The following is a 20,612-nucleotide window of genomic DNA, read 5'->3' as shown; positions in this document are numbered from 1 at the left end:
TAAATTCTAAAAAAGGGATTCAATTAAAGAAAATAACAAAGTATATTATGTATTTTTAACTGGCCTTTCCGATGCAGCAATCGGATTTTAGAAAAAATAAATAATATTTTACTGTGCCAATAAATATGATCATCACTGTATATATATATGACACTATATATATATATATATATATGACACTCTATACCTATATATATATATATATAGATATGACACTATATATATATATATATATATATATATATGACACTATATATATATATGACACTACATATATATATATATGACACTACATATATATATATATGACACTACATATATAGAACACTACATATATATATATATGACACTATATATATAGAACACTACATATATATATATATGACACTACATATATAGTACACTACATATATATATATATGACACTATATATATAGTACACTACATATATATATATGACACTATATATATAGTACACTACATATATGACACTACATATATGACACTACATATATATATGACACTACATATATATATATATGACACTACATATATATATATATATATATGACACTACATATATATATATGACACTACATATATATATGACACTACATATATATATATATGACACTACATATATATATATGACACTACATATATATATATGACACTACATATATATATGACACTACATATATATATATATGACACTACATATATATATATGACACTACATATATATATATGACACTACATATATATATATATATATATGACACTACATATATATATATGACACTACATATATATATATATGACATATATATGACACTACATATATATATATATATATATATGACACTACATATATATATGACACTATATATATATGACACTATATATGACACTATATATATATATATATATATATATATATATGACACTATATATATATGACACTATATATATATATATATATGACACTATATATATATATATATGACACTAGATATATATATATGACACCATATATATATATATATATATATGACACTACATATATATATATATGACACTACATATATATATATATGACACTACATATATATATATGACACTACATATATAAATATGACACTACATATATAAATATGACACTACATATATATATGACACTACATATATATATATTACACTACATATATATATATATATGACACTACATATATATATATATGACACTACATATATATGTATATATGAAACTACATATATATGTATATATGAAACTACATATATATGTATATATGAAACTACATATATATGTATATATGAAACTACATATATATGTATATATGAAACTACATATACTACATATATATCTCTATATCTATATATATATATATATATATATGACACTATATATATACATATATATATGACACTATATATCTATCTATATATATATATGACACCATATATATATATGATACTATATATTTATATATGATACTATATATTTATATATGACACTATATATTTATATATGACACTATATATATATATATATGACACTATATATATATATATATGACACTATATATATATATATGACACTATATATATATATGACACTATATATATATGACACTATATATATATGACACTATATATATATATATGACACTATATATATATATATGACACTATATATATATGACACTATATATATATATATATATGACACTATATATATATATATATATATATATGACACTATATATATATATATGACACTATATATATATATGACACTATATATATATATATATGACACTATATATATATATATGACACTATATATATATATATGACACTATATATATATATATGACACTATATATATATATATGACACTATATATATATATATGACAATATATATATATATATATGACACTATATATATATATGACACTATATATATATATATATGACACTATATATATATATATGACACTATATATATATATATATGACACTATATATATATATATATATGACACTATATATATATATATGACACTATATATATATATATATATGACACTATATATATATATATATGACACTATATATATATATATATGACACTATATATATATATATATGACACTATATATATATATGACACTATATATATATATATGACACTATATATATATGACACTATATATATGACACTATATATATATATGACACTATATATATATATGACACTATATATATATATATGACACTATATATATATGACACTATATATATATATATATATATGACACTATATATATATGACACTATATATATATATATATATGACACTATATATATATGACACTATATATATATATATATATGACACTATATATATATGACACTATATATATGACACTATATATATATGACACTATATATATATGACACTATATATATATATATGACACTATATATATATATATATATATATATTTATGACACTATATTTTAAGGAGATTAGAACAATAGTCTTAAGAGCTGAGTGTATTTTAATGTAACAGTGAAATTACTAGTTTAATTAAAATACAGGAAAGAAAAAGTGCTCGTTGTAATTTAGATATATAATAAGCTCGATAGGTAAATATCCTAGAGCTAATTCAATATTAAGTAATGTGATTGATAATATATTATTACGCTCTTAATAGGTTTGTTTTCAATGCAGTTTATGTTTCTATCATTTTTATTTATGAATTTAATTTGCGAATTGTATCCAGAGTTTTTAAGGGCTTCATTGTAATATTTTTCATTTTTTATAAATATGAATTTAGTAGAAGACAGTCTAGAAATTCTTAAGGCGATATTGATTTTAATATTGATTTAGGTTGGTTTGATTCATCGTGGACATATAGTAGAGATTGGTTAGGTTTTTGATAGGGTTCAAAGGTAGAATTCTCAAGATTTAAGGTTATGTCTAAGAAATTAACAATTTTTTTATTGGGGTCGATTTTTATACCAAGTCCATCATTTTTAAATAATTTATGTAGAGCTTTAATTGCTTTTTCATAATTATTATTTGTAGAGTTAGTTACGAAAAGTGCATCATCTCTGTGTAGTCCTCCTTCAAGTTTGAACTGTTTATCGGGTATACAATGTATTTCATTTAAAAGGAAAAGGCCAACTAGATCAGTGACCTGAGTCGAATCCGTCGAGCCCATTAAAATGTTGAAGTGGTTAGGGGTATTTTTCCTGGTCCAATACTTATTATCAAAGGTTATTAAATACTCTCTAGCTATAAGTATTAGTTTAATTTCGTCTTGAGTTATATTAGTTAATTTTCGTGCCATTAATAGAGATTTATTTAGTAGGATAGGTGATATAGATTGGTACTATGATTCAATGTCAAAAGAAAGAAATTTAACGTTATTCTTATTTTGAATGTTAGAAAACCAGTCGATTAATTGGTTGGAAGATTGCCATAGTGGGTATTTTATTATAGATTTAATTTTGGGGATAATTCTATCTAATATGTTTTTACTAACCAGTCCTATATCTGATTTCGAGGGGCAAATGCGTCTAATACTAGGGTTAATATTAAAGCTGTGTTTGTGGTCTTTTAAAGTAAATCTCGGGGTACCTGGTACCGTTATTTCTGTGTATTTATCTATTTTAAGTTTAGTTAAAATGTTTTTTTGCATCATTATTTATTTTATTTAGTGCTGATTTATTTGTTGTTTTGTAATTTTTATTAAGTTCCTTATATATTATATATATATATATATATATATATATATATATATATATAGCTGTCGTACAAAGCTAAAACTGTAACATCATCTTTGTATAGATACTCCCTCAGGCGTTTGGGCTCATGGATTTTAAATGTCTGAGGGAGTGGCACTCGTCTGACAAGACGTTGCAATCATCATATATATATATACACACACACCAAATAATTAATATATTCTGCCCTAACTCATCAAAATCAATTCATTAAAAGGAAAATAAATGCATACGGGCATGATTACAAATCCGGAAATTGGTAGAGAAGTTGTAATTACGTTTCATTTCATTTTTTCTTTTATTACGCCATGTTTGACTTTTCAAGTGAAGTCTCTAAAATTTAAATTTACATATTAATAAATTCTATTTATTTTTATATATTTTGTAATCATGCCGATATGCATTTATTTTTCTTTTAATGAATTGATAGGTGTTTTTGTCTTCCGATGAGTTAAGGGCAGAATTGATTAAATTCATTAATTGATATAATAATTAAATGAATGATTTTGTGCTACGAATCACATGCTGTCAAGAATTGTGCATGTCAACATACTTAAAGGAATAAACTGTAAGATGGTCAATATCTTGAAATTTGGTATATAAAGTTTTGTCATTTATTTGTTATATGCTCTGTAATTACATTGAGCTTCATAAATTAAAGAAAGGTGAAATATAATTAAAACTGAAAAAATATTTTTCCACACAGACACACACATGTTAAAAAACACTTTGAAAAAGAGTTAAAAACATTTAATCTGAAAAGGAAACACTTGATAAGTTGATAGTCCTTAATCTTCAGTTTCAAAGAAATACTTTCCTTCTCATCAGAGGCTAGGAATTAGCAAAATGCAGGATCGGATTTTGCATGCAAAAGTATTTGATGAAACTGCAAGTAAGTAAAAGATTTTACTTGATAACAAAAAGTTAAGCAGAGGGAATATGATGAAGAAAAAAGTTATTTCATGTGAATGGATAGTCTGGTGAAAGGTAAATTATCCAATGACGGTAAAATCCAAAAATGTAAATCCAATTTATTATATATATTATATATATATATATAATACACACACACACATTCTTTTATTTTTCTTCCTTTGCTAAAATAATAACATTTCTACCCAATTTGTTGGTATGGCTCTATATACTACATATATATCTCTATATCTATATATATATATATATGACACTATATATATACATGGACAAAAATGTTTCATTGTCCAAAAATGGACTTTTCCAAGGCTCGGGATCATGCCAAAATGGTACCTTAAATACGAAAACTGGACCATGATCTATTGATAATATCGATATTTTCTGTCCTACAAACTTCATATTTCATTCTGAACAGTCAGTGCTATTCATGGACTGAAGGATCATTTTCTTTGGATGGAGTATTGTTGCCACATCTGGGCAGGAGCTCTAGAAGCAGCTTGTCCTGTCTTGACGGAGTACAAAATAGACTTTGTAACTTAGTAAGTGATGCCCTTTTCTCTTCCTGGCAACCTCTTTCCCACAGAAGGGGTGTTGCGAGCCTGCCTTAGTTTTATCGTTATTTCCATGGCAAGTGCTCGTCTGAGCTCCAATCTCTGGTCCCCTCTTGCCAATCTTTTTCGAAAAACACCCATCTAGCTGAAACCACTGTCAATAATTTTCCCCACTCTTTATCCGTGGCTAAATCAAAACGTAGATTCCACGAACAAGGCTTCTTTCTTAGAACTGCATGCCTGTGGAACTCTCTTCCGTTTGCCTGTTTCCCGGCTGACTACAACTTGGTTGTCTTCAAGTCCAACATAAACAAATTCTTGAGCTTTAAGACTTGTGCTTTGATTTGATTCAGTTAGGGTTTCTTATTTGTAAGTCTAAAACATATAATTTTATCCTTCAAAAGAATAAAACTTTAGGGGGGGGGGGTTTATGAACAGGATTTGCAATTTTTTTTGGAAAAATTCTGTTACCGCACTGACCAAGTCGACTCAATCGGCATTGCGACTAGTGTCAGAATTGAATAACGACTTTTGATAGACACAACAAATAAACAAGCACAGCCTGTTCAGTGAATGCACAAAGGAACACATTTGAAGTATCACACGAATAAAAAGCAAATGCATTGTTTAGATGCTGTGAGCGAGTGATCAAGTTACAATTGGTCATTCTATAATTCTGGTAGCAGCAAGATTAACAAATACAGCAATTGATGAAATGTATGAAACATCTGTATGGATTGTCCCATGAAAATGTGTCCGTGTCACAGAACGAAAACAGGAGTGTACCGTGTTTAACGCATAACTACCACCTTTACATTTTTGTTGCAATTTAAAAATCCCTATGTAAAAAAAGAAAAAAATGAATTACAAAATTAAATCCGCCAGAATGGATTTTGTTTTATTCCTAAGCAAATCAGACATTTTGATTTGGTTTATAGTTGAAAAAAAAAGGGGGATATGGCTCTTCTAAATTTGAAAAGAATTTAGAAGCATTTACACTTAACTGTCAAATAGAAAGTCATTTAAACTGGCTTTAAAATATTTAACAATTCATTTATGAAATTAAATTTATTTTATTCATTTCTGTGACAATTTGTGTGTAAATAAATATTTAAAAAAAAAAATATTTGGTAACATTTACAATTTTTCGTGAACTTGAATGAGCTTTCCCCCTTCAGACCAGAATGGCTTTTTCCTCCCCTGCCATAAAATTAATTCCTTTTCACGTTTTCTTATTGTTTTAGACTTCACATAGTATCTGTTCTGGTACTACACTCCAATCATAGACTTCACATAGTATCTGTTCTGGTACTACACTCCAATCTTTTGTTCTCGGTCATTGGAGGAGAAATCCTTCACGACTGAGGCAAATTTTATTTTTGTTTCTTCCCCCACAACCTTGCCCTCGTGGGGAGGCAAGTAAATGGGAACAGACTTAACATTCATTTTAGCAGGATTTTTAAAAATAATTTGGTAGTGTGGGGGTCGCCTGGCCTTTTTTTTGGAAACTGACTTCCTCCACAAATAATAAAAATAAAAATAAGAAATCTTATGTGCAACACAAACGGAGGTTTATTTCCGGAATAGAAATAACAAATAATAACAAGTTAAAACATAGTTCTTAATATTTCAGAGTTCTTTTTTTTTAGTTCATATGAAAGGTGGAGAGTCTCTTTTTTGTGTTCTTTGAATGTTCAAATATGTAACATAGACAATATTAATGTTCGTCTGTTAAAAGAGAGTATTAATGCGCGGAGCAGTGGAAATGAAATAATTGATGTTTGCACGCGTGGTAAGTCCTAATGAGAAAGCGTTGATGAGTCGGAAGAGTTTAAAGAGATGAAAGAATGCTCGAAAGGCTAAGAGACTAAAGAGATAGATTTTGTGTTTGTGCATGTTTATATTCAATTTGATCGGCTCCAAACGAGCTCTAGAAAATCAGTTTTAAAATGTGTCCTAGGAGGAATTCCATTGGACGGAAGACATCACATGGGGTGCTTTCAACTACGTACGCACCTTTGGTATATAAAGGTCACGCCGGAATTTGCGTGGGTGTCATTTTTCATTTTTTTTAACGCGCCGAAACAATCAATTGCACTGCGCGCCTAAATTGTATTTAACGATTTTAAATTTGAATATTAAACTGTGCCAACTGGCACAAATACTCCCCCCAGATTGGAAAAATTTTTTTTTTTTTTTTTAATATGTAATGTATTCCTTGAAATGTTTCGGCCAGTGGACTTTCCTACCCGTTTTTGTCGTGGGTTTGGTGTCCTCGTCATTTTCTGCTGGTCTCCCATGTTCTAAGGGAATTTGTTCTGGTTGGGAAATTGTCTGAGGGTATTCCTCAATGTATGCTGGTTTAATTCGGTCGATCGCGATGTTGTCTTTCCTGTCTTTCCGTTGGACAGTAAAATATTTTTCACTTCTGTTCAAAACTTGGTATGGTCCAGTGTAATTTGGACAAAATGGCTTTTTGACCGTATCATTCCTGATAAACACAAATTTGCATGTGTGAAGGTCGTTCGGTATATAGGTTTGTTTGTCAGCCCTCCTGGTGGGGGTAAATTTGAGAGAAGACATTTTGTTCTTTAATTCCGTCACAAATGTAGCCGTGGGTGAAATATCTGTGTATGCATTAAAATACTGTCCAGGTAGTGTGACTACGGATCCAAAAACTAGCTCTGCTGGTGTGCTTTGTAAGTCTTCTTTTATTGTGTTTCGGATCATTAATAGGATTAATGGTAAATTATCTGACCAGTCCGCGTTGTTAAGACTCGTGGCCAAAGAAGTTTTTAGCTGTCTGTGAAAGCGTTCGACGAGGCCGTTTGAGCAAGGGTGATAAGCAGTAGTCTTTATGTGGGTTGTTCCCAACAATTGGTTGAACTCTGCGAAGAGTTTCGATTGAAATTGCGAACCTCTGTCCGTTGTGAGTATTGACGGTACTCCAAAAATTGCTATCCAGTCTTTTAGTATTGTTCCAGCTACTGTCGCTGCCGATGTGTCTTTCACGGGTATGGCTGTTGGCCATCTGCTGAACCTGTCGACTATGGTGAGAATGTGGGTGTGTCCTTTTGAGGGCGGTAATGGCCCCACCAAGTCAACATGGATATTGGTGAACCTGGCATCAGGCGCACTGAAAGTGCCCAGCGGTGACTTTGTGTGCCTGTGTATTTTATTTTTCTGACAGGATACACACGTCTTGGTCCAATTTCGAATATCTGCATTCATATTCGGCCAAACAAAGCGGTCTGTTATTATTTTTACGGTGGCTCGTTTGCCTGGATGCGACATATTGTGAAAATGTAGAAAAACATGTTGTCTGATGCTTGGCGGTATGTATGGACGCGGTTGTTCTTTTGGTGTATCACAATAAAGTGTTGTTACACTAAAAGGTACGGGCATTTCCTTCAGTTGCAAAGACGTTTTCTGTTGTACGTCAGTGAGTGTCTTGTCCGTCTTCTGTTCTTGTGCAATTAATTCCATAGTTAACGAACTGGAATTTAGTGAAGTTATTGCAGCTCGTGATAATGCGTCCGCCACGATGTTTTCTTGCCCCTAGACGTATCTGATGTCTGTGGAATATTGGGCAATATAATCAAGATGTCTGATTTCTCTTGGACCATATTTATCTACATGCGTATGCAGTGCATATGTTAACGGTTTATGGTCAGTGTAAATACAGAAGTTTCTTCCTTCTAACAGATGTCTAAAATGTTTAATTGACAAATAAATTGCTAATAGTTCCCTTGAAAAGGTACTGTACTTTGTCTGTGTCTTGCTCAGTTTGGCTGAGAAAAACGATATAGGGGTCATTGTATCCCCTGTCAGTTGATGTATAACTGCTTCTACAGCTATGTCTGACGCGTCTGTTGTAAGTGTAAGCTTCGATTCTTCGCTGTCCTTAATATAATTCAATTTTGTGAAATTGACTAAGGCAGTTTTAGCTTGATGGAAAGCTTTTAAAGCTGATCCGTCCAGTTTTAATTGTTGGTTTTTCGTTTTGTTCTTCAATAATGACGTTAACAGTGCAAGGATTGTGGAACAGTTGGGTAAAAATCGTCTGTAGTAATTAATTATACCTATGAAGCGACGAACTTGTCTAACAGACGTAGGTTGTGGAAAATCCGTAATGGCGCTTACTTTTTCGGGTAATGGTGATATACCATCCTTATCAATTGAATGTCCAAGGAAGTTTACTTCTTGCTGACTGAAAATACATTTGTCCAAATTTATTTTTAAACCGTAATGGGACAGTTTTTGAAAAACTTGTTCCAAGTGTTGTTTATGTTCGTCGAGGTTTCTACTAGCAATTAGGACATCGTCCACGTAAGCGAATACGAATGGAAGGTCCCTAAAAACCTCGTCTATTAACCTTTGGAAGGTTTGACAAGCGTTCCTAAGTCCGAATGGCATTCTGACGAATTCGTAAAGTCCAAATGGTGTGGTCAGTGCTGTTTTGTGGATATCTTCATCCGCCACCGGTATTTGGTAATACGCTTTTACTAAATCCAGTTTGGAAAATACCGTGGCATTTTGCAGTCCGATTGCAAAATCGTGAATGTGTGGGATAGGGTATCTATCCGGTACAGTTTGTGCATTTAATCTCCTGAAATCGCCACATGGATGCCATGTTGTCGCGTCTGCTTTCTGTACCATGTGTAGAGGAGATGACCACGCACTTTTGGAAGGTCGGATAATTCCTTGTTGCAACATGCGCTGAAATTCGTCTTTTGCGATCTTGTACTTATCCGGCTTCAGACGTCTGGGGGTGGCGTAGACTGGTTGTCTATTCGTTTTAATATAATGCTTTGCATTATGTTTAATATTATCCGTGACTTTGAATGGCTGAGTAAGTTGTGGGTATTTTTGAAACAGCCGACGAATGTACGTCTCTTCAGGTAAGGCAGAACTAATCCCAGTAGACTGGTATCTTGTGGTGATACCTTTAATTACGATTTTTGTTTGGTTATCAGTCAGTGTGCGACTAGTCATGTCTACCGATAGATTAAACCGTGCTAGGAAATCTGCTCCTAATATTGGTGTTGTCACGTTGGCTATGGTAAAAATCCACGGAAATGTGCGGCGCAGGCCGAGATTGACGTCTAAATATTTTTCACCGTATGTCGGTATTTGTGTGCCATTAGCTGCTTGGAGGTGGTAAGGCTGTGGAATAGCTTTTTGTTTATGTAGAGGTGGTATCACGCTGATTTCAGCTCCAGTGTCTATTAAGAAATTATATCCATGATTATTATCACGAATAAAAAATAAACGACCTTTAGTGGAAAATCCAGCGACAGTCGTCGTCTCTACTGGCCGGAATATTCGTTTCCCTGATTCTTGTTTTTAAAAGAACAAGGATAAGTGCAACGCCGAGCTTGTGCGCCGAATTTTTTGTGGTAAAAACAGATTTTGTTCGCTCGTTCCCGTGTGTTGCTTCGACCTCTACTAAGACTTCGTTTTCGGTAGTCCGATCGTTTATTAAATGAGTAACGATGGTTTATTTGCATTAATTCCTGCACTTGTCGAGTGAGATTTTCGACCGTCATTTTTAGTCCCGATATATCGTCGTCGCACATCTGTTTCTGCTGTGCTTGTGCTGAGTTTACTTTGCGGTGCCTCAGATTTTCATGGATTCGATCTGCCATATCGGCGAGTTTTTCAATATTTTTCTCTTCCGTTGTGGGTGCTAGGATTTGTACTGTTGTGTCTGGAAGTTTATCCAGCCACAAACTTCTCATTATATTTTCGGACATTTTGTTGTCCCCTAGCAATGTACGCATGTATCGCAAAAGTTGTGACGGGGTGCGATCTCCCAATTCTACTTGGGTGAAAAGATTGCGTAACCTTGTTTCGTTTGAAAAGCCTGTCCGTCGTAAGATGGCCTTCTTAAGTTTGTCATATCGGTTGTCTTCAGGCACATTCTCCAATAAATCTGCCACCTCTTCGACGACGTCTGCCGGGAGTTTTTCCACCAAGTAACAGTATTTGGTTCGTTGAGACGTTATCCGCTTTGCGTCGAAAAGGGTCTGGATTTGGATAAACCAGGTCTTTATGTTGGTAGGATTAAATGCTGGTATATTTACCGTTAACGTTGCCAGAGGTTTTTCAACACAGGAAGGTTCCATGTTTGTTTTCTTCACTCGAAAGTGATTTCAAAGCCTTTAAACTGTCAACTGACTTTTTCCGATGACGCGGAGCTTGAAATTGTGGTCGAAAAAAATTGTCGCTTTTTCCGCTGAGTCATGGTTGTTTAATAGTTTATAAGATTCCGTTGTGCATATGATTTCTGCGTCGGGTCACCAACTTGTGGGGGTCGCCTGGCCTTTTTTTTTGGGAACTGACTTCCTCCACAAATAATAAAAATAAAAATAAGAAATCTTATGTGCAACACAAACGGAGGTTTATTTCCGGAATAGAAATAACAAATAATAACAAGTTAAAACATAGTTCTCAATATTTCAGAGTTCTTTTTTTTGAGTTCATATGAAAGGTGGAGAGTCTCTTTTTTGTGTTCTTTGAATGTTCAAATATGTAACATAGACAATATTAATGTTCGTCTGTTAAAAGAGAGTATTAATGCGCGGAGCAGTGGAAATGAAATAATTGATGTTTGCACGCGTGGTAAGTCCTAATGAGAAAGCGTTGAATGAGTCGGAAGAGTTTAAAGAGACGAAAGAATGCTCGAAAGGCTAAGAGACTAAAGAGATAGATTTTGTGTTTGTGCATGTTTATATTCAATTTGATCGGCTCCAAACGAGCTCTAGAAAATCAGTTTTAAAATGTGTCCTAGGAGGAATTCCATTGGACGGAAGACATCACATGGGGTGCTTTCAACTACGTACGCACCTTTGGTATATAAAGGTCACGCCGGAATTTGCGTGGGTGTCATTTTTCATTTTTTTTAACGCGCCGAAACAATCAATTGCACTGCGCGCCTAAATTGTATTTAACGATTTTAAATTTGAATATTAAACTGTGCCAACTGGCACAGTAGATTAGTGTCGATTCGATAATAATCCGCCGAAGAAAAAAAATTGAAAAAAAATAAATAAATAAATAAATAAGGGACGAGGGGTACCGGTCGTATACGTGAACAACCCAAAAAGTCGTAAAACTTTAACTTAACTGGAAAATACTATGTAAAAAAAAATAGTGCGGTGAGAAACAGTTGTTTATGACGTCATATGAACACAAATTCGGAATAGGGGTGTCAGTAACCGCCGGGAACTTTGTTTTGAATATACAAATATGGGTTCAGTGATCATTCTCTGCCTATCCTAATCTATTCATTAGCGTTCACAACAATATCACATTTACTCTACGGTGTCAACCCACTTGACTTATATATATATATATATATATATATATATAAGAGGGATGGGACGTACAGCTTAATCAAGACATTAAAAAAATGAAAATATCGAGAAAAAAAAAAAAAAAAAGGTTATATTGTACTATCCGTTATGGAACGAAGTTCTCCGAAAAAAAATTTCACTTAATTTAATCAAGTAGTTTTTTTTTTTTTTTTTTGGGGGGGGGGGGTTGAGCGAAAAAACAATTTGTTATGATACCGAGCAAAAGGTTCGATTTTTAGGAAGAAAAACTAGTATTAAAGATGGGGTGGGAGCGTAGCAGTATCAGAATTTTTGTAGGAATTTTTGACACCCCTAACACGAAACTGCGAATATAAAAATCTCGTAATTTCTCTGTTAAAAGGGGTTGTTTATTTTCTTTATGGATTATACTTCCAAAATAAACTATTACAGTTGTTTTAAAAGTAATAGAATTTTTTTTTTTTTTTTTAAAAAACAGTAATGAATTTTCCGAACTCAATATTTTTCAATTTTTAAACTTTAAAAATCTATCAAAATTTTTCTATTGATTCTATTTTTACGATATTTTCAGGGTCAATGTGAAATTTTATGTTCTTTCCAATAAACCGAATATAATATTTTAGACAAACGTTTTTTTTTTAATTCACGCCCCCCCCCCAAGTGTCACCCATTTTCAACTTTCTCTTAAAAAGTAAATAATTAATTTATGTCGGAGAATTTTATATATCACAAATTGAAGAGAAAAGGTCAATAAATAATATATTCAAATTTAAAACAAAAAAAAACATCCCTTTTTTAGAAATTTACCTGTAAAGTCCGAAGTTTAAAACCTTATTTTATAAGAACACATTGTTTTTTTTTTTTTGTCTTTTTTTTTTTTTTTAATGAAACCTTGGTCCTTGCTCCTTTAATTGAAAAAAAAATTAGGGTTTGAATTACATTTTTCGAGGAGTTATAAGCTTGGAAAGACAGGGGGTCGAATAATTCACGCCTCTCATTTTTAAATGTCTATTAAAAAGTAAATAATTAATTTATGTCGGGGAGTTTTATATATCACAAATTGAAGAGAAAAGGTCAATAAATAATATATTCAAATTTAAAACAAACAAAAAATCGCTTCTTTAGAAATTTACCTGTAAAGTCCGAAGTTTAAAACCTTTTTAAAAAAAAAAAAACACATTGTTGTTTTTTTTTTTTTTTTTTTTAATAAAACCTTGGTCCTTTCTCCTTTAATTGAAAAAAAAAATTAGGGCTTGAATTACATTTTTCGAGTAGTTATAAGCTTGGAAAGATGGGGTGGAATTATTCACTATTTTCACGGCTCTTTAAATTGAGTTATCTCCCCGTGGTGTGTTCAAAAAATTCCATAATGGCTGACTTCAACGCGCTCTCATCAAAACGTGTTTTTCTGTTGTAAAAAAAAAAGAAAACAAAAAACTACCCGATCAAATTAAATGAAATTTTTTTTTTTTTTTTTTTTTTTTGAGATCTTCAGTCCAAAACGGATACGTACAATATAACCTTTTTTCGATATTTTAATTTTTTTATGTCTTGATTAAACTGTACAGGTACCGAGGAGTGATGCTAAATGCTTACGTTGGGTGAGTCCATTCGTCGGGGGATAAAGGAACCAACCTGAGTAAAGCAAAGTGGATGGTAGGAGGTAATTAAAACCTTAAAAAAAAAAAGGGGGGGTCGAATTTTAGTTATCGTAGCGACTAGACCAGGCCGTTTGACTTGCTCCAGCAAACATTTGGGAAGTCGCTAAAAGAGCGTTCCATTTTTGCAACCTTGACGTTTGCCTGCTCGCCTTTGAGAGTCTCCGACTCATTTTTCCCCCAGACAAATATATATATATATATATATATATATATATATATATATATATATATATATTAAAATTTGGAGTTAAATTCCGTAAATTAAAAATTTACGAGAAATAATTCATTATTTAACAAAAAATACACTTTAAAGTTTTTTCCTTGATCCATAAAAATCCATGGATTAAGGAAAAAACTTTAACACTTTGTATTCCTTGTTGAATAATAATAAATTTCTCGTAATTTTTTATTTTTATTTACTAAATTTAACTCCAAACTTTCATTTATACTATTGCTCGATCTCGTATATTGAGCTACCCAATTAAGATTGTCTGATATTAATATTTACATGGACTTTAATTTACAGTATTGTACAATCTGTCTGAAAGTATTTAAAAATTTCAGTTAATTATTCATCTCCAAACAGTTGTGTAAAACGTCACCATTGTACACATTAATAGCAATGTCATCAATTCATGTGTTTACTATAGGTTGGGTCAATTTCTATGGAAGAGCATTGGCTCTACAATGAATAAATAAAATTTACAATTAAAAAATGGATAAAAAAATATATAAAACTTACCTTTTGTAAAACGAATAGATTGTTATTAACGAACTACACAGACGAGAAAATTAATTTTAATGTCTTCTGTTGACACTTATGTATCTAAAGATAACGTTGCTTACAGGCCTCCATACTTTTTTGGAAAAAAGGGTGCAAAAATTGATTAACGCTATCATTTTAATTAATCAAATCCAAACAAATTTTTTTTTTAGTCGATTTTACTTTTGAAATTTTTATTATCTCAAGAGTCATTTATTCTATTATATGAATGCATTTTTTTTTTTTTGTTTGTTATTGGAAATCTGTTATAAAAATGTCTTTGTTTAAACTTCATATCGTGTTACATTCGAATTTAGTATCATTTAAAGTTTTTTTAGAAATAATTATTAAATTTTTTTTGTTGTAATTCGAATAATTATATTACAGAGAAAAAAATATCAAGAAAAAGTGTTTGTTTTTTTAACATAATAATATTGATTTTATGTCCAATTTTAATTACAACTTTAAGGTAAGTGAAATAAATAACGGGATTATATATAAAATAAAAATTACAATTAAATTTACCAAAATGATCCAAGATGGTAAAACTAAAGTATATTATAAATATTAAAGAATTAATATTTATAAAGTAATCTCAACCAGATGTAAAAGCTCGATGAAACCAAATAGGAGATAGAGCTTATAAGAGCAAATAGTTAATAAAACATGTTAAAAACATGACGTCATTGGATACTTTACCTTTCACCAGACTATCCATTCACGTGAAATCACTTTTTTCTTCACGATATTCCCTATGCTTCACTTTTTGTTATCAAGTAAGATCTTCGACTTACTTGCAGTTTCATCAAATACTTTTGCATGCAAAATCCGATCCCGCATTTTGATAATTCCTACCCTCTGATGAGAAGGAAAGTATTTCTTCAAAACTCCGCGGATTAAGGACTATCCACTTATCAAGTGTTTCCTTTTCAGATAAAATATGTTTTTAACTCATTTTCAAAGTGTTTTTTAACATATTTTATTAACTGTTTGCTCTTATATATATATATATATATATATATATATATATATATATATATATATATTTTTTGTTTCCTTTTCTTTGGGCTTTATTATACTTCATGATTTTTTTTTTTAATCGACTTATGTGTTATTTTTTAACTTTCGATCATGGTTCACTTCTTTCTCATTATTTAAAAATTTTGCTATTCTAATAAACATATATATATAACTTTTTTAATTATTTGATCTTTTCAGCTTTAAAAAATGTTGAAATTTTTTATCGACCTACATTTATTTTTTTCAGTTTTCGTAACATGAAATATGGAAGAGGGATAGACCACCTAAAAAAAATATTTCCTCTAATATATTTACCGAAACCTACTTTTATTATGTAAGCTTATTTCATAGTGAATAAATATCGAAAAATTCAGGAAACTATGACGATTATTTGATTTTTGCTAGATTTTTAAAACAGGAGTATGTCTACGGCTTCAGCATCACTACATAGGAACGTTGTTTTAAAGCGTCGATAATGTAAACACAATTTTTGTCTCCCATTTTCATTATTTTTGTATGCTGTAAATTTTTTTTTTTTTTATATGTTTATTTGAAGCTTCTTCTTTTAAATGGTAAAAAAGTTGGGGCAGATTTGCCGTTTAGTTGTACCTCGAACCCTGTTATCAAAAAAGGGACACGTTGGGTCGACACCGATATATATTGTTTAGTGTAAACAAAAGTTTGTTTATATTTACGTGATTATTGAAAATGTAATCCTGTGATTAAAATTTAATTTAAATTAACCACGTTGTTTAACAAGTAAAAAACGAAATAATGCAAGATGAAGTTTTAAAATGATTAAATGCGTTTTGTTTTATTATTTCTTCGGGCCGGGATCAAAGTGTAGTATCTGTTCTACAGATGATGTGATGCACATAAGTTAATTGGTCCTTGGTAAATGTAGGGGAAACCCTTCTGAGACAATTACTATTTTTTGATACTGCCAGAGTTCCCCCTTTTTACCCTTGTTTTAGGGGAGCTGGTTTAACCCCACATTAAAAACGACCCTGTGTCTAATTTGCTTTCGTGGGGAAGCAAATAAATACATAAATATAAAATCATTGGACAATAAAATTAAAATGCTGGGTTTGTTGAAATAATGAAAAATGAAGTTAAATATTGATTAAATGTCTTTAATTTAATCACGTGATTATTGAAATTTCAATTATTCAATTATTACAAAATCATTTTAAAACTTCGTCTTTCATTATTATTATTATTTTTTTTTTTTTTTGTTAAACAACGTATCATTTGTATCGTGCAATGTTTTAAATTTTAAATTCTAGAATAAAACACATTTAATCATTTTATTTGTTAAACAACGTGGTTAATCTAAAATAAAAGTTCCGTAAACAAACTTCTGTTTCGGTGTCGACCTAACGTGTCCCTTTTTTTTTTTTTTTTTCGAGGCTATTTGTACAAGTTAAAGTAAACGGGGGTTTGTATTAGACTGTACATATAGATTCGAAAAAGTTGTCAAAAAAACAAATATATAACAAATAAATGTTATCAAAGGCAAGATAAGTTACTTTTCTACCTAACTGGATATATTTTTCGTGTTTTTATTCAATGTAACATGTTTATTCAGCTCGAAAACCATACAGTGTTTACCGATGTATTGGAACATTCAAGATGGAGTCTGATTCTCTCTTTAACACGGTAAGTTTGGGAAAAGATGTTATAAATAAAAAACCGGATAAAATACTGTTAAAAACTCGCTCATACTGTGACATAGGTTGATATATATTCGGCGGGTTTTTAATAGTATTTTGTATAGTTTTTTATTTATAACACCTTTTTCCAAACTTACGGTGTTAAAGAGGGTGTGAGACGCCATCTTGAATTTTCGAATACATCGGTAAACACTGTATGTTTTTCGAGTTGAATAAACATGTTACATTGAATAAAAACACGAAGAATATATCCAGTTAGGTAGAAAAGTAACTTATCTTGCCTTTGATAACATTTATTTGTTATATATTTGTTTTTTGACAACTTTTTCGAATCTATGTGTACAGTCTAATACAAACCTATATATATATATATATATATATATATATATAATGAGGAGTGGGTCAACAAGAAACAGTTTAGTTAAAATTAAACCCTCTCATCTTTTAAAAATCGACATCTCATAGTTTTCCGGTTTGTTTCGAACCAAAAAAACAAACGAATCGAGTGACAGATACTAGACCTTGATCGGATCCCGAAACAAAGAATGATTTAATTACTTACCGGAGAAAGATAAATAATTGCAACGATGAGAGCGACGATGAACGTCACAGCAAAAATGACAAAGTCCAACATAATTTCTGTGTTTCTTCTCGTCTCACGTTCACAAAAAGTTGCGAAAATAAATATTGCCCCTTGTGTTTGCGTTGCACGTTTTCTTTGCAACGCATTTGATGCGAAATTGTCAAAATTATCGAGAAAAACAAACAATAGGAAAATTTAGTTTGGATTGCGTGGACAGATTTGGCGACGGTGACTTGTAAACAAAATCGCCTTTGAAATATTTGCCCGACTTATACACAGTTATCGCCCCTTACATTTGTAATAATTATTTTGTAGTTCTGTCAATTATGTCAGATTAATCCGAGCGTTGTCCAAATGTTGAAACGCTAAATCGACTTTTTTTGTTTGTTTGTTTTTGTATAAAAATATGTAATTTTTAAATTATTGTTGGGGCGGGGAATTTTCAGTTTATTTGCTTAGCATCAGTTGACAAAAAATAATTTGTAAATTTTCTTGAAAAAAACTTTTCTGTACTTTCACCTAACAATTTACGGTTTTCAAAAAAACAATTCATCTTTTCTTATAAAAAAAAAATCAACTTCTGTTTACAAAGAAAAAAAGAAAAAACGTTTGCAGTCAATTTTCTTTAAAAGATAAAAAGCAAAAATGTAAGTTTTCTTGAAAAATAACTGTACATTCACCTAACAATGTACGGTTAAAAAAAAATGATTCATCTTTTCTTGAAAACAAACCAACTTCTATTGATAAAAAATAGCAACAAAAAAAATGATAAAAGTAAATAAGCAATACAAAATGCAACTTTTCTTGAAAAAATAAATATATTCAGTAAATTTACAGTAGGCTTTTGTTGTTTTTATTTATTGTATTGAAACTGTCAGTGGTAATAATTTCCCATGCACCAAATTTTGATATCCACTGAGAAATGAGAGTTTTGACAACAGTTTCGACAGAGATGTCAGTGATTGGTAACACTTCAGGCCATCTAGAGAATCTGTCGACGCAAGTGAACAGATATGTAAAGTTCTTCGAAGGTGGTAATGAGTCCACTATGTCGATGTGAACATGTTTAAAACGAGCCTCAGGGGGACTCTTAATATGTAAAGTAACTTTGGATCTCTGTCAAGGGATGCAATTGCGTGATCAGTCACGTACAACCTTGTTAATAGCAGTCCATATGAAACGTGATGTAAGCAATTTCTGTATTGCCTGGGTGCAATAAATTGTGTAACCTCGAGAAAACAGCTCAGCAGTGTTGGAGAGGTACGTATGGACGTTCGTGTTCAGACGAAGTGTTGCACCAAATATGATCGTTCATGAAAGGCAAGGGAACTTGTTGAAAGTGGGAGATCGTCGTAAGTTGCTTAATTCTTCATCGTTCTCCTGGTCCTTGGCGATCTGATAAAGATCCATATCGTAAGCAGGTTGAATGGCATTGACGTGCATATACAGCAGTGTGTCAGTGACCATGTTTTAAGTACTTTTGATATAGTTAATATTCGAAGTAAACTGTGAAATATAATCCAAGTAACAAGCTTCTCTTAGTGAATGTTTGCCAGGCTTAGCAGATGAAGCATATGACAGGGGTTTGGGATCAGTAAAAATAGTGAAGGTTGAGCCTTCCAATATGAATCGAAAATGCTTTACTGCAGAATAAGCAGTGAGTAATTCCCTTCTTTTTTTTTTTTTTACATAGACGTCACCACTTATCAAGGCCGATAGGCCACTCAAGGATAAGGGTTAAAGAGTGTAGAGTAGTCAAAAGGACAATATAGTAAATTTGTTAACTTAAGTGGAACGGCTCATCAGAAACTTGTTCACGTTGGACTTGAAGACAACCATATTATAGAAAGCTGGAAAGCAGGAAAACAGAAGACAATTCCACAGGCGTGCAGTTCTAAGAAAGAAGCTTTGATCATGGAATCTATGTTTAGGTTTAGGTACAGATAAAGAGTGGGGAAAATTATTGATAATGTTTTCAGCTAGTCTAGTGTTTCTTGTGAAAGTTTGGCGAGGGGGGACCATAGATTGAAGCTCAGTTGAACACTTTCCATGAAAATAACGATAAAGCAGAGACAAACTCGCAACATCTCTTCTGTGAGATAGAGGTTGCAGCGAAGAGAAAAGGACATCTCCCACCAGGCCACGAAGTCTATTTTGAACCCTACCAAGGCAGTACAAGTCTTTTCTAGCAGCTCCTGCCCATATGTGGCAACAGTATTCCATCCTTGGACGTATCTGGCTCTTATATAGATAGTATTCTGAAAGTATTGTAT

At 31.3% G+C, this 20,612-nt stretch overlaps 1 protein-coding gene across 1 annotated transcript in view; it reads right to left on the bottom strand.

The window, feature by feature from the left end:
• LOC145291443 (cytochrome P450 20A1-like) overlaps positions 1-18,616 on the bottom strand; it is an 88,207-nt gene extending 69,591 nt beyond the window's left edge. The window contains exon 1 of the mRNA XM_080137289.1: positions 18,319-18,616. Coding sequence (XP_079993415.1) covers positions 18,319-18,390 — 72 coding nt within the window. The 5' untranslated portion in view covers positions 18,391-18,616. The remainder of the gene's footprint in view (positions 1-18,318) is intronic.
• Between the last annotated feature and the right edge of the window lie 1,996 nt (positions 18,617-20,612).

The sequence above is a fragment of the Euprymna scolopes genome, chromosome 12, assembly GCF_053919585.1.
Source record: "Euprymna scolopes isolate OS-2025 chromosome 12, ASM5391958v1, whole genome shotgun sequence".
Taxonomy (NCBI): domain Eukaryota; kingdom Metazoa; phylum Mollusca; class Cephalopoda; order Sepiida; family Sepiolidae; genus Euprymna; species Euprymna scolopes.
Note: the sequence above shows the minus strand (reverse complement) of the source record. Positions and strands in the feature narration are given on the sequence as shown.